General features: G+C 61.0%; 1 protein-coding gene across 4 annotated transcripts; it reads left to right on the top strand.

The window, feature by feature from the left end:
- Positions 1 to 301: 301 nt before the first annotated feature.
- STAT3 (signal transducer and activator of transcription 3) lies at positions 302 to 14,134 on the top strand. 4 transcript variants are annotated; one of them, XM_051640148.1, is made up of 24 exons: positions 302 to 388; positions 4,621 to 4,770; positions 5,293 to 5,437; positions 5,571 to 5,669; positions 6,017 to 6,112; positions 6,197 to 6,278; positions 6,615 to 6,709; positions 6,820 to 6,971; positions 7,374 to 7,532; positions 7,651 to 7,743; positions 8,518 to 8,577; positions 8,865 to 8,894; positions 9,015 to 9,108; positions 9,192 to 9,239; positions 9,459 to 9,542; positions 9,631 to 9,729; positions 9,902 to 10,037; positions 10,147 to 10,199; positions 10,287 to 10,381; positions 10,694 to 10,833; positions 11,195 to 11,410; positions 11,645 to 11,687; positions 11,988 to 12,100; positions 12,180 to 14,134. In XM_051640148.1, exons 2-24 carry the CDS (start codon positions 4,643 to 4,645, stop codon positions 12,233 to 12,235), a joined length of 2,316 nt encoding a protein of 771 aa, XP_051496108.1. In that variant the 5' UTR covers positions 302 to 388; positions 4,621 to 4,642; the 3' UTR covers positions 12,236 to 14,134. The 4 variants fall into 4 exon arrangements, with proteins under 4 accessions (XP_051496108.1, XP_051496107.1, XP_051496110.1 ...); XM_051640147.1 differs by having other exon boundaries at positions 4,624 to 4,770; XM_051640150.1 differs by having other exon boundaries at positions 4,624 to 4,770; positions 11,195 to 11,407.
- Positions 14,135 to 15,025: the final 891 nt, after the last annotated feature.

Consider the following 15,025-nt stretch of genomic DNA (forward strand, 5'->3'; position numbering starts at 1 on the left):
CTTTAAGAGGCGGTGGCCGCGGCCTGAGCCGCGCGGTGACGTCACGGCGCTGCCCGGAACTCAGCCGGGTTTCCCGCACGGCGGTTCCCGGCAGCCGCCGCCCCCCCCGCCGCACCGCCCCCTCCCCGGCACCGCCCCGCGGCGGGAGGCGGCGCCATCCGGGAACAGCCAGCGCGGGCAGCTCCCGCGTGACGCGCGGCGCGGGGCCCGCGCTGATTGGCTGCCGGGGCCGGTCCCTCGCGTGCGCTGCGGCCGCGCCGCGCCGCCATTGGCTGCCCTGGCAGTGACGTCAGGGGCGGGGCCGGAGCGGGCGCTCGTCTCTCGGGCAGGTCCGGACGGAGCCGCCGCTGGTACCGGAGCCGCCGCCCCGCCCCGCCCGGGACTGCCGGTGAGCGCAGGTGGAGGGGGCTGCTGTGGTGCCTGCGACCAGGCCTCGGCCAGGGCCGCCGGGCGCCGGTTGGCACCGGGAGCCGGTTCCCCCCGGAGCTGGGCCGGGCGTTGCGGCGGGGCCGGGGCTGAGCCGAGGGGGGGGCGGCCCGGGGCGGGGTGGGCACGGCCGTTCCGCCCCCATCTCCCCGGCTGCCGCCTGCGGGGCGTCTTTGCTGGGAGCCCTCCCGGCGGGCCGGTCGTGTCCCTGCCGCGGACCCCCGGTGGTTTGACGTTTATCGGGAGCTCCCGCGGCAGAGCCCAGCAGCCGGTGAGGGCATCATCCCGCGTCGTAATTAGCGAGGTACAAATTAACCTAATCCTCTGGTTTTACAGCAAGTGGGATTTCTGCCCTTCCCTCAGTTCCTCGCGGGGCAGCTCCCGGAGGCCGGTGGGCTCGGAGCCCCCACAGCCCCGGGGCTCCCAGGCACCGGCGTGGAGCCGGGTCTGAGGGTGACACCCCGAGACCCCAGCGGGGGGTTCGTGGCTTCCACGGGATTCTCCAAGAGGAAAAAGTGTTGGGATCGACAGGGCCTGGTCGGGCTCTGTTTGCAGCAGACGGTGCCTCTCGTGGCCCTTGTGCCTCGGGGGGCTCAGCTGCAGGGCCTGGGCCAGAGTCTGGAGCAGATGTTGGTGCCACTCGTCCCAGGGGTGGACTTTTCACGCTGATGGAGTGACTCAGGACTGGGAGCCCAGCAGAGGGTTCTGCACCGGGGCGGGCCAAGGCTGGGAGACCTGGCTGGTGCCTGAGGTGGAGAGATGTCTCTGTCCCCTTGGGCAGGGCTGCCCAGCCCGGGACCACCGGGCTGTGGCGCGGAGCAGAGCGGCTGGGCCCTGTGTCTTGGGGCAGCACTGGAGCCGTGTGGCCGAGCTGCCCCGTGCGCTGCGGGGGCCGACAGCTCTGCTGCCTGTGGGGGAGGGCACGGCCGGACAGACCCTGTCTGGGGGTGCTGTCCCGGGGGGTGGGCTGCCCTGGGCACACGCCTGGCAGCTGATCCCGTTCCCACCCGAAGGGGATGGCTGTTGCCATCGCTGCCCAGCGCAGCCTTTCCTGCCCGTGAATCTGTTGCAGCTGCTGGAGTAGTGGGGGCAGAGGACTTGGCAGTTCATGGCTGGGCACCCCGTGCTCTGGGGGTGGTGGGCTCACAGCTCCTGCAGCAGGAGTTGGGTGTTGGGATGGACCCTCAGGAGCTTTGGGTCCATGGGGGAAATTATGCTGTGGCCACAGGTGCCCCAGGGCCTGTCCCTGCCCTGCACTCTTGCCCTCTTTTCTCATCATAAATCTTGGTGTCACTGTTCTGTTTTCCCACCTTCAGGGCTGGCTTTGAAAACGTTCCAGAGGAGCAGAGCCAAGTTCTCCTGGGAGCTTTTTCAAACCTCTTGTGTTTGCCTGGAGCAATTAGCTGCTTTGCTGTAGAATAACATTTTTTCATCAGCCTGTTGGTGGCTGCGTGGAAGTGGGGGCAGTGAGGTGCCAGGGCTCCCAGGAAGGTTGTTGATGACATCTGTCCTGAGGCTGTGATGCTTGCTCTTGATAACCCTGTTAATATGATACTTTGGGTACCAGCTTCCGCCTGCTGGTGGCACTGCAGGGGACAGGAGTGCCACAGTCCTTCCCAGGCCCTCTCCAGTGATTCCCCTGTGACTTTGCCTCTGGGCAGCTGTTGCTGCTTGTTGTGGGCACAGGCGAGGGCTGTTCTGGGGAAGTCAATTGTGGGATCACTTCCAGAGCAGCAGCTCTGCTTTGAGAAACAGTATTGGAGCGTGCAGAGCTCTGCCAGGGCTGCCACACAGACTGGTGGGCCTGGCTCTTGTGCTCTGCCCTTGCAGGGGAGCTAAAGAAAGGTGAACTTTAGCTCTTGAGCTACTTTTAGCAGCTTTACTCTGAGCTCTGCACAGCCTGTTTACCCCGGGCTTGCATCATGCACTGCTCAGCCCGGCTGCCTGAGCCGCTCCCTGGCCCCGTTCCCGTGGTGGGAGGAGAAGGGAACTGCAGAGCCCGGCAGGGTCGGAAACGTTCAACCCTCAGACCTTCAAACCCAGTCAAAGGAGGGTTCCCTGCGGTGGGGCTGGCTGGGGAGAGGCCCCTGCACGGGGCTTTGGGGCTGATGAGGTCAGAGCTTCCTAAAGCTGGTGCCAGTGACAGTAAGGAGGGCCACAAGGACCCTTTGCCTCCAGGACAGCTGGTGCTTCGGGCTGCCTGGCTGTGGGTGCTGGCAGGAGCTGGAGCTCAGTGCTGTGCCGAGGGCTCCAGCGTCTCCTCTCAGCCTTTTGGGACGGCAAGGAGAGATCCCTTGAAGTGAGATCTGGTTGTAGTGCAGCCCCAAGGGACAGTGAGTGGGCACTAGTCCTGCCCTGGGCTGTCCCTGGGGGCTGCTGCTCCACTCCTGCTGGCCACGGCTCTGCTGTGCTGGTGCCCGTGGTCTGCGGTGACTTCCTTGGCCTCCTTGGCTGCGCCTGGCCGGGAGCTGCCTGTGGTGGGAAGGTGCAGAGCAGCTCATGTTTCGTTCTGTGCTAGTTCTGTTTTCTGGGGATGGTTGGATGGTGCTGGGGCCCTGGCAGGGCGCTGGCTTCCTGCAGAGCATGCGCTGCGGCGGGGAGGATCTTGGCTTCAGCAGGAGCCCGGGCGGCCGCCACGGCCCGTCCTGCCGCCGTGTGTGGCAGAGAAGTGGCTGATTCCTGCCCCCCTCCTCGCTGAGCCAAGATCCTGTGCGCCGGCTCCTTGGGGCTGCCCCACTGCCGTGGTTTGCTGTGAGCTGGGACCTGCGGTTGGTTCTGACACCTCACCTGTGCCCAGCTGGTGTGTCACTCCCTGCAGTGACCTTTGGAAAAGCAAACAGCTCTCTGCAGGGAAGGCACTTGCTGCTGGTGTGGAGCAGAGCTCTATGCTGTTGCCTCCCGAGTGCTGTCCCCTTGTTAGCGTTGGTTTGATTTCCATCAATATGCAAGTTGCTAACCCGAAAATTGGTCCTTCCTTGTTTCTGGTGCTTCCCAGCAGTCTCCGCCTTCTGCCTTTACTGTAAGCTCTGCAGCTTATTCCCTGCCTCCTGGCACAGAGGCAGGCACATGCTCTGGCTGCAGGGTGCTAGGAGGACTTTGGCACCAGATTAAAGCCTTGTACCTGTTGCTGGTGACCTACATGCCCAAGACCTCTCTTTCCGCCTGTGGCAAGAAGGTAGGAAAGCTTTGGAAGGTGGTGCTTGACTCTAGGAGAAAGCTTTGCTGGAGGCAGGTGCCTAGGAAGTGTGCAGGGAAGCTCAGTGCTCACTGAACTGAAGCTCAGCTCCTGAAGCCAAGCCCAGAGCTGCATTCCCTGTGCTCAGGGATCTCCTGCACAGCTTGGCACAGCTTGGAGAGGTTGGATGGCATTAGGAACTGCCTGTGATGTAACCTGTAACCCTGGTGTGACCCTGCAGTGTGAGCGGCACTGACCTGTCTGGGTCTGTAAGAGCAGCTGTGCCTAGCCCTGCAGCTCTGCTGACCTGAGCCCTCAGGGCTTGTGGGCCAGCAGGAGGTTCCGCTCAGCCACCGCCACCTTCTGCCTTGCTCCTCTGACCTGGTGCAAATGGCCACTGGCTGCCAGTGCCCCTGTCAGCTCTGTCTTCTGTTCTTGGGTGTTTCGGATTAATTTCCAACATATAGTGAAAAGACAGTGAGTCAGAATTGGGGCTTTATTCAGCTCACAGCCTGGGTGGCTTCAGTGAAACCTCGCTGCTGCTGCTGTTCTTGGGGAGCTCCCTGGGCAGGGGCTGGAGGTGCCTTCTGCACTTGCCATCAGCTGGATTTCGGGTTGATTCTCGGGGTGGAGCAGTGCTGCATGGCCCTCACTCCTCAGTGCTCTGGCTGCTTTGCCACTCACTCTGCAGGCAGGTGCCCTCCTGTGCAGCCCCGTCCTGTGCTGCTGTGGGTGCCAAGTGGCAAGGTGCAAATGTCAGTGGGTGTGAGAAGGGCTTTCCCCCGGCAGCCAGGCTGCTCCCTCCCCGTCCTGCCAGGCGAGCCTCCTGTCTCTTCACTAACGTGGTTTTGGTCTGTGGTTCCACCTTCCCCTGACCCAGACCTGCCGTGGGTGATGGCAGCGGTGCCTGCCCTGCCAGCTGGAGCCAGTAGCTGTTCTTGCTGTGCTGGAGCCCAGCCTGGAGGTGCTCCCCAGAGGCTCCTGGGTGCCAGCTCTGAGCATCACGGTGCCTGTCCCAGCAGGTCTCCGGAGCTGGCCAGAATGGCGCAGTGGAACCAGCTGCAGCAGCTCGACACACGGTACCTGGAGCAGCTCCACCAACTCTACAGTGACAGCTTCCCCATGGAGCTCCGGCAGTTCCTGGCCCCATGGATTGAGAGCCAGGACTGGTAAGGCCTTGTGAAATGCTGACATGGGGACTTTGCTGGGGACACCACCCTGGGGTAGCAGCAGGTGCCAAGGTGTCTGGTCCAGGGGAGCTCTGTCACATTTCCCAGGCTGGTCCTTCTCCCTGTTTTGGTGGAGGGCAGTGGGACTCTGCACATGGAGTGAGACCCTAGAGCAGGAGAAGGGAGTTCCAAAGCAGAGGGGCAGACTGACATCAGCCTCTGTTGTGAAGGAGGTTGACATGGAGCACCCATCCCTGGGTCCTGTCCAGAGAGCACGTGGTGCCAGTGAGATGCCCCTGTGCTTTGCTTTAAGCCCCACTCCAAAATCTCTCTGTCACCCTGTCCTTGGGCACAGGCTGAGGGCTCAGTTTCTTGGCGTGGAGCAGCATAGACCTGCTCTGTTGCAGGTTAGAAGGGTGCTGTGGTGTTAAATGGTGTGGGAATAGTGGGTGTGAGCAGAGCCACCTTGGGCAGGGTTGGGCCCCTTCCCTGGTGCCAGCACCCAACCCTGCCCCCCTGCAGGGCGTACGCGGCCAGCAAGGAGTCTCATGCCACGCTGGTGTTCCACAACCTGCTGGGGGAGATCGACCAGCAGTACAGCCGCTTCCTGCAGGAGTCCAACGTCCTCTACCAGCACAACCTGCGCCGCATCAAGCAGTTCCTGCAGGTGAGGCAGGAGGGGCTGGTTTGGGGCAGGGAGAGCCACAGCCCCCCCCGGCACAGCTTGGGACCCACAGCCCTGAGGGATGTGGAGATCCCAGGAGTTGTACTGTGTCTGCTGACCTTGGGGGCTCTTACAGAGCAGGTACTTGGAGAAGCCGATGGAGATAGCCCGCATCGTGGCTCGCTGTCTGTGGGAAGAGTCCCGGCTCCTCCAGACGGCTGCCACCGCTGCCCAGGTCAGTGGCTCGGGGATCCTGGGGCCATCCCACCCCCCGGGAGCCCCTCCCTGCCTGCTGCCGAGGCTGGGCCGGCGGAAGGATGGGAACTTCTGGTCTGCTTCCTGCCAGAACGCAGCCGAGATGTTCCCTGCTGGGGTGGCTGTTGGCTCAGTGTGTCCGTCTGTCCTTTCGCCCCTTCCATGGGCTGTGCCGTGCAGCCCCAGAGCAGCTGCAAGTGAGCAGCTGGCTGCACTGGCCTTTGTTAGTGAGGGGGTAAAGATCCTTCCTGCAGGACCTCCTCAGGGTTGGAGGAGAGTGTCCCCGAGTGGTGGCCCTGTTCTAATGCCTCCTTGTCCCCCCTGCAGCAAGGGGGACAGGCAACACATCCGACAGCAGCTGTAGTGACAGAAAAGCAGCAGATGCTGGAGCAGCATCTTCAGGATGTGAGGAAGAGGGTGCAGGTATGTGTACTGCCCAGGCACCTCCTCCCTGCCCCACCACAGTAATTAAGTGCTTTGAATAAATCCACATCTCTTGCCTTGCAGGATCTGGAGCAGAAGATGAAAGTGGTGGAGAATCTCCAGGATGACTTTGATTTTAACTACAAGACTTTGAAAAGCCAAGGAGGTAATGGAAGCTCATTAGCGTCTGGCAAACCAAAGTGTGTTCCTGCAAGGAAACTTGCTGGAGGGCACATGTCAGCCCTCCCTGCCTCTCCAAACAAGAAGGGTGGCTTAGGCTGAGGGCATTTGCATGGCAATTGGAGAAACCTTGTCTTTTGTTTCTGCCACTGACTCCTGGGGGGCTGAGCCAGAGCTCTGCCTGTCAGCAGGGAAACAGCCTGTGGAGGTGCTGGCGATGGTTGCTTCCTAGGATACCTGCTCTTCTGCAGTGGGAATCTTGTTTGGGTGGTGCTTGGGAGGGGAGGAGGAGTCCCTGAACATTTCTCACCTCTCTGTGCAGACATGCAGGATCTGAATGGAAACAACCAGTCGGTGACCCGGCAGAAAATGCAGCAGCTGGAGCAGATGCTCACGGCGCTGGACCAGATGCGAAGGGTATGAGGTGCAGCCCCCCCGTTCTCTGGGTGTTCCTGCAGGGCTGGGAACGCAGCCCTGGGCAGCTTCTCTCAGGGGTCGGAGGTTGAAGGTTCTTTCTTTTCTGACAGGGTATTGTGAGCGAGCTGGCTGGGCTGCTCTCAGCCATGGAGTATGTGCAGAAGATGCTGGCAGATGAGGAACTGGCAGACTGGAAGAGACGGCAGCAGATCGCCTGCATTGGTGGCCCCCCCAATATCTGCTTGGACCGGCTGGAGAACTGGTAGGAGCTGGCTGGGGGCTGTGTCAGTCCCCAGAGAGGTGACATTCAGGCACCAGTGCTGCTCCTTGCTAAATGGCTTCTGATGCCTGCGAGCGTAACTGTGACCCACCGGCTGGTCTGATCCTCAGCTGAGGGCAGTAGTGCTGGGGTGGTTTGCACTAGTCCCCTGGGGTTTTAAGGCTGCTGTAGGAATGTCGTGTTCCTTCTGTGTCTCTGCAGAACTTGTGTGTGTGTGTGTTTCTTTTGTACTATGTGGTGTAGAAAAATGCACTGAGCGGGAGCCATAGACTGTTCTGTTCCCTGCTGTTGTGATATGGAGAGCATCCTTCCTCATGCCAATGGGGAAGAGGACCCAGCAGGTCTTGGCAGCTGGAGCTGACACTGGTTCTTGTGCTCCTCTAGGATAACCTCTCTTGCCGAATCACAGCTACAGACTCGGCAGCAGATCAAAAAGTTGGAAGAGCTGCAGCAGAAGGTGTCCTACAAGGGTGACCCAATTGTCCAGCACCGGCCCATGCTGGAGGAGCGGATTGTGGAACTGTTCAGGAACCTGATGAAAAGGTGCTGAGGGCTGGGAGAGGGCTGTGGGCCGACCCTGGTCCCGGCAGTGGGCAGAGGGGTGGGCAGGGGTCGTGTTGGGCCAGGCCTGAGGTTTGACTGTGGTTCTTGTGCCCTGCAGCGCGTTCGTGGTGGAGCGGCAGCCCTGCATGCCCATGCACCCCGACCGGCCCCTGGTCATCAAAACTGGCGTGCAGTTCACCACCAAAGTCAGGTGGGTGCTGCTGGCCCTGCCACCGCAGGGCAAGGGGAGGGCAAGGAGCTGTGTGGGGAAAAACAGAAAGGATCTCTCTCCAAAGGAGATGCTGGTGCAGGTGTAGCCTCCAGCTTCCCCAGGGATCACTGGTACTGGGAGGGGATGAATCCCAGCCGTCTGGCTGCCCTGCTGCAGTGCCCTGTGTGACTCAGTGCATGGCTGGTTTGGGCTCTGCAGTGTTCCTGGAGGCAGCGAGTTCCGGTAAATCCTGCTGCGGGGGCGAGTGGCCGGGAATGTCAGCATGTCCCTGGCCAGCTGCCCCGCTCCCCGCTGCTCCCTGCCGGCCCCTGCAGAGCAGCTGCTGCTGCACCAGGCTCTGCCTGGAGCTTCTTCACCATCTCCCAGCCCCTGCTGCCCCCTTGGCTGCAGAGCAGCATGGAGGGGGCTTGTTCAGCACAGGTTTCTGCCTGGTGTAGGCAGGCAGCAGCCAAAGTGAGCGTTCCTCAGGGTGCCTGGGGAGCATCGTCACCTCCCCAGTCCTGGGGAGGGGTGTGGGGTCTGATGTGTCCAAGGCTCAGGGGAGTAGGAGGAGCTGGATAACACCAGGAGGAGCTGGGTAACGCAGTGTCCCCGGGAGCTCTGTGGTGTGACCCTGGTGCTGCCTAGGGGACACACACAGCAGGGCTGTCCATCCAGCTGCCTTCAGGCTGGACCAGTAGCTGTGGGGAACTGGAGTTGTTCACGTGTGCAGGATGTTCACACTCACACTTTGCCTCTGCTGACCCTTTGCAGGTTGTTGGTCAAGTTTCCAGAGCTGAACTATCAGCTGAAAATTAAAGTCTGCATTGACAAGTGAGTTCTGGGCTCTTGTCTGGGCAATACTGGGTGGGTCACTGCAGGGGGGTTTTGTTTCTGCTGCCTTTGGGTCCGGATCCAGCCCTGACCTGAGGGCCCCCATGGAATGGGAGGGTGGGGGGGATGCTGGGTCCCAAGGGTTCATTCCTGGAGAGACACAGCTTAGGGGGCAGCCTGGGGCCTTGTGGGGCTCAGTGTGCTGCAACCAGCCCTGCACACCAGCTTGTCTGCATCAGGGTGGGAAGGCCATGGCCATGACCAGGTGTCTCTCTCCCCTTTCCTAGGGATTCTGGGGATGTTGCAGCACTGCGGGGGTAAGTGCAATGTTTTGTTTTGTTTTTTTTGGTGCTTCTGCTTTTAGTCCTGGCAGATGTCCTACTGCACGTTGGCTCTGAGAGGCCCTCTCAGCCACGCGCTCTCTTTCCTCTTTCTAGGTCCCGGAAGTTTAACATCCTGGGGACAAACACCAAGGTCATGAACATGGAGGAGTCCAACAACGGCAGTCTCTCAGCAGAGTTCAAGCACCTGGTAGGTACCACGAGCTCTTGAGCTGTTCCTGCAAAGGCCCCGTGCTGTGCAGTGCAGCCTCAGCCTGTCCCTTCCCTCCGCAGACCCTGCGGGAGCAGCGCTGCGGGAACGGCGGCAGAGCCAACTGCGATGTAAGTGCTGGGGGTCCTGCTGGGAGAGGGTCCTCCTGTGCCTGGCCAGCAGCTGATCCATGAGGGGAAGCAGGAGCCCTGCCCTGGCGGGGTGTCCACAGGGACCCTCTGGCCCATCGGCAGGAGCTGGCCCAGCGTTCACCACCCCAGCCCGATGACTATGTGCCAGGCCAAGGGCAGGCATCTCCTGTGTGCTCACTGTGTCCTCTTCCACCCTAGGCCTCACTGATAGTCACTGAAGAGCTGCACCTCATCACCTTTGAGACAGAGGTGTATCACCAGGGGCTGAAGATCGACTTGGAGGTGAGCTGTGGGTTCCTGCCTCTCACTGCCTGGGTGCAGAGGAGCCCTGGGAGATATCCTAGCTTGTGATCACATCCTGTCTTTGCAGACCCACTCGCTGCCTGTGGTGGTGATCTCCAACATCTGCCAGATGCCCAATGCCTGGGCATCCATCCTGTGGTACAACATGCTGACCAACAACCCCAAGGTAGGACCCAGCACTGAGGGGACAGCTGGCAGAGCAGCAGTGCAGGCTTTGGGACCAGAGTGTCCCTGCTGGCAGGGAGAGGGAAGCTGGTGGGCTGGGAGCAGGGCTGGGCCAGGACCTGGCTCTGCTTCTGTCCCATGCCTTGCTCAGGGCTGTGTTTTCCTTGGTGCAGAATGTAAACTTCTTCACCAAGCCCCCCATCGGGACCTGGGACCAGGTGGCAGAGGTGCTGAGCTGGCAGTTCTCCTCCACCACAAAACGTGGCCTCAGCATCGAGCAGCTGACAACGCTGGCAGAAAAACTTCTAGGTAGCCCTGTGCAGGTGTCCTGCCCCTCCCTGCCTGAGGTTGCTCCCAGGACATGGTGTCTTGGGAAGAACAGCTCTAGCTAAATGTTAATGCTCCTGTTCTCCACCAGGGCCAGGTGTAAATTACTCTGGCTGTCAGATCACCTGGGCCAAGTTCTGCAAGGTATCAGCCCCCTCCTTCCTGAGCACCTTCCCTTGGCTGTTGCCTTCCTCCAAGCCACACTCACAGCCTCTCTGCCCTTGTCCTCAGGAGAACATGGCTGGTAAAGGCTTCTCTTTCTGGGTCTGGCTGGACAACATAATTGACCTGGTGAAAAAGTACATCCTGGCGCTGTGGAATGAAGGGTGAGCCTTGGCCAGTGTCAGTCCAGAGACCCCTGGTTGGTCTGGGGCTTGGGAGGGGCCACACAAGTCCTGTCCTGGTGGAGCAGGGTGCCTTGGCTAGGTGCAGGTGGGCTGTCCTGGCATGGTTTTTCCATCCAGGCCCTGTTGGCTGGTTCAGAGTGAAAACCCACCTGGGAATCCTTAAAACATTGGTGGCTTTGCTGGTGGCCAGGGCCTGCTGCTGCCTGACGCTGTGCAGAGCTGGCAGGGTTCATGTCCTGGAACAGCTGCTCTCATATCCTGACCCTGCTCTCCGTCCCTCCTGACACCCAGATACATCATGGGGTTCATCAGCAAGGAGCGGGAACGAGCCATCCTGAGCACCAAGCCCCCGGGAACCTTCCTGCTGCGCTTCAGCGAGAGCAGCAAGGAGGGCGGCATCACCTTCACCTGGGTGGAGAAGGACATCAGTGGTATGTCACTCTCCTGGCTGTAGTGCCCTGCTTAGCAGCATTCCTGGTTCCCAGGGGGGCTTGGGCCATGCGGTGTCCCCTGATAAGGCATTCTTCCTTTGTCCTTGTCCTGACAAGCCTCCCTAAGTTAAGTCTTTGGGGCTGGTGCCATTTGCTGGTCTCTCTCCTGGGTGCCTCTGCCCATGTGCTGCCCGTGTGGCACTGAAACCACCCACCAGGTCCCCATCCTGCCCTGTGCTGGATGCTGAGCACAGCCCCGGACTGGTCTTGTCTGTGCTGCATCTGGGGTGTCTGAGGAGGCCCCTGCCTTTACCTGAGGAATGTGGGTGTCTTGCCTTGTGTCAAAAGTCTCTGTGCACAGGGAAGACCCAGATCCAGTCTGTGGAGCCTTACACCAAGCAGCAGCTGAACAACATGTCGTTCGCGGAGATCATCATGGGCTACAAAATCATGGATGCCACCAACATCCTGGTGTCCCCCCTGGTGTACCTGTACCCGGACATCCCCAAGGAGGAGGCATTTGGGAAGTACTGCCGCTCTGAGAGCCAGGAGCACTCGGAACCCACTGACTCAGGTAGTCGTTGATGTTCTGTGTTCCAGCATAGCTCCTCTGTTTTGTGGTGGCTCCAGGGACTGGTGGAACAGCTGTCACCAGCCAGGCTCCTGTGCTGGTTCCTGAAGGGCACAGCTGCAGTGTGGGGCTGGCAGTGGGTCCCTGTGGGCTGCACAGGGGTGGGAGCAGGTCTGGGCTCTGGAGGGGGAGCTGAGCAGGGTTCCTTCTCTGGTGACCAGGCTGCTCCCTCCTCTGTAGGTGCTGCTCCATATCTGAAGACCAAGTTCATCTGTGTCACACCGTGAGTGTTCCTGGGGGGTGTCTGTGAGTGTGGGAAGGATTTGTGTGCTCAGCTTTTGCTGACAGGGGTTTCCTTCCCACCATCGTGCTCCCAGCCTGGGCTGGGGGGAGCATGGGGGCTGCACCAGGCTCCAGCTTGCTGCCCTGACTGCAGGGCTCCGCTTCCCCTCCCAGGGCCCCTTTCCTCTGGAGAGCTCTGGGGTTGGCTGGGCTGTGCCCTGGGGCCCGCTGGAGGGGAGGTGGTGTCAGAGCTCTGGCCGGGCCCTGACCAGGGGTTTCTGTGCTTTCCCCCCTTGCACAGCACGCCCTTCAGCAACACCATCGACCTGCCCATGTCCCCGCGCACCCTGGACTCGCTGATGCAGTTTGGCAACGGCAGTGAGGGTGCAGAGGCCAACGCAGGAGGGCAGTTCGGTGAGTCCGGGGGTCCTGGCGCCCGCGGGGGTCCTGGCTGTAGCCCCACGCTGTGACCTCGGGCTGTGTCTCCCTGCAGAGTCGCTGACCTTCGACATGGAGCTGACCCCTGAGTGTGCTTCGTCACCCATGTGAGGTGCCCGCGGGGCCTCCCCGCGCTGCGGCTTCGCGCCTCCGGAGAGCTGCCCGCTCCACCACGGCTGCTCTGGCCTCCCCTTGGGAGGGCCTAGGGTCTTTGCCACCAGTTCCTCATTTGCCCCAAATGAACATCCCCTTCTCTAGGGTGGCGCCATTTGTCTCTTGGGGCAGTGAGGGATGAACCTTTTTCTATTACCTTCCCTAACAGTTTTTTGTTATTGTTTTGCTCATTCAAGTGCCTATTAGCCTCCAATCGCAGCCTCAGTTTTTAAAACGCTTCTGCAGCCCTGATCGTGCTGCCTGCTGCCAAAAGCTGCTTTCCTGACTGCCAGAGTCCAAAAGCCTGGGAAGATCTGACAAGCCTGGATTTGCCTCCAGGTCCCTCAGAGGGGATGGGTCGGTCCTGGCCCTCATGCAGGGTTCCCTCATGTGGGGTCTGCTATGCTGTTTCCCCAGAAGGGTCTCCCCTCTGTACACTTGGCCCCTGCTCTTGGCCAGGAGAACCAGGACATGTCTCAGAGCTGCAAGGTGGATGGGCCCAGGTGCTCCTGCCCTGCCAGGGCAATGCCTCTGCTAGAAGCAGGGAGTTTTGGGGCTGCCTCTGCTGGTCTCCAGGTTTCTGCTGCAGGCACCAAGATCCAGCTGGCTTCAGCAGCCCCAGAGCTCCCGCTGGGACAACTGGCTTCCCTGTCGTGCAAAGGCTGCCTGGGGCAGGGCAGTGGCTGTCCCAACACAGCATTTGCCTCCATTTGCAATTTGGGTCTGTTCTGGGACCTGAGTGTAACCAGAGAGGCTGCCCCAGGGCCAGACTGGTGGTGAGGACACGGTTGTGCTTCCCTGGCTGTGCCCAGTTAGACCCCATGGACCCCAAGGGAGGGTGGGAGGCTGCTGGGTCCAGCATGACCTGCAGCTGATGGGCTGGTCTGTCCCTTTTCTCCCTGGTATGGCTTGTGATGGCCCAGGCATTGGGTTTGCAGCTTCTTGAGGCCTTCTTGTGGCGTTTTGTTGGAGGTTGGCTGTTATTGTTAAGGTATGAGGTGACAAGAGTTGAAGGGAGCAGGATGTATGTAAGGGGAGGAACCTGCTGGGGAGCCAGCACTCAAAGGAAACATGGGTGTTGCCAAAGGCCGGTCTCCTTGCTCAGGGGGTTGAGCTGTGCTGCCTAATGGTTGTGGTTCTGTTCACCAAAATGGAGGAACCATCTGCCATGCAGACTGTTGAGCATCTCGAAGCCCATGGTGGTAACGGGGCTGTGGCTGCTGCAGTGGGGTGGCATGAGGGGGTTGTGTGCTGTGCTCAGCCCTTGGCACAGAGGCTGTGGGTAACAGCAGCAGAGAAACGTGTTGCTGGGAACCAGCCCCTGGCTTTACAGGTCTCTGATGTGTCTTGATTTGGCCCTGGGTGGAGAGAAATTCTTGATCATCTGTACCAGTGATGCTGCTGTGGCACAGGGTCGACCTGTCCCATGGCTCTGGCTCTTCTGCCCCGTAACGACTGTCGGGTGTCCCCATGGTCCTCCAGCTGTGGGCTGCACTGTCAGTTTGCTGGCAGGGCAGGAGGAAGGGAGAGAGGAGTGGGGGGTCCTGGCCAGCCCCTTGAGCTGTGGGGTCTGGGCTGCCCCCCCTAAGCTGTGTTGACAGGAGGAGGTGACCGTGGCCACCCCTGGGGACAGGAAGGTCCTTTGGCATTGGGAGGTGCTCAGAGGGGACAAGGGCCATGCCCCTCCTTTGCCCCCGTGTGAGCACTTCACTGCCTCCAGCTGCAGTCGCTGTAGCCCCAGGCAACATTCAATACTGTAAAAAAATTTATTTTTTTGTATATTTTATTGCTGTATCTACAGGCTTTAACTTTCTCCAAAATAAAGGCTCTGGAGCACTGTGCTCTGGGGAGAGCTGAGCTGTCTGCCCACGCTGCTGCCTCCCCCGGGAACAGCGGCCTCCTCAGAGAACTTGGAGCTGCGGTTTGCTCGGCACAGCCCCCGGCACGCGTGGGCTGGGGCCGGCGGGGCCCTGGGAGCCTGGGGGGGACCCATCGCTCCAGCCCAGCCCTTGGCTTTTGCGCCCCCGAGGCCTCCTCTACCTGCGTCAAGGAAACTCCGGTGCCAGCGGGGGTAGGACGTGGCTGTGCCGGGGCTGCCCCGGGACCCTGCGGGTGCCTCTGCCCGGGGGGCGCTCAGCGGAGGTGACTCCCCCACCGCCCTGTTCCGGGGCCCCGCGGCAGCCTGGGGCTGCCCTGCCCTCTCGTGGGGACGTGCTGGAGCCGGCACCGGCCGCTGCTGGGGACCGACCCGCTCCCCCGCGGGGACAGACCCAGGCCGGGCTCTGGGGCTCTGACTGCTGCCCCCAGACTCGCCTCTCGCTGCCACCCCGGGCTGGGGCAGTGGGCATCCCCGTACTTGCCCCCTGCAGAGCCACAGAGCTGTGGACTCGCTGCAGGGTTTGGGCTCTGATGAGGCCAAGAGGTAGAGATTATTGCTCTGTCAGGATTAGCTGTGGGATTCATGCAGGTCATGCTCAATAAATCCCCCCTAACTCCTGCGGGACCGACTGCCCTGGGCTGGTTGAAGCCCCTGAAGATGGCCTTGGAGCCTCCTGTACCCTCCCCTCACCCTGGAGCATCCTGTTTGGGTTTGAGCTAATGGCTGAGGCCATTGAGTGTCCCTGCTCTATGAACCAGCCCGCCAGGAGCCCCTGTTTCACCATCAACCCGAACCAGGGTCTGTGCGGCACCGGCAACCCCAGGTGCTGCGTGGGATCGTGTGCCTGCTCCTGCAGTGCAGCCCGGGGG

This window comes from Apus apus, chromosome 25 (assembly GCF_020740795.1).
Source record: "Apus apus isolate bApuApu2 chromosome 25, bApuApu2.pri.cur, whole genome shotgun sequence".
Taxonomy (NCBI): domain Eukaryota; kingdom Metazoa; phylum Chordata; class Aves; order Apodiformes; family Apodidae; genus Apus; species Apus apus.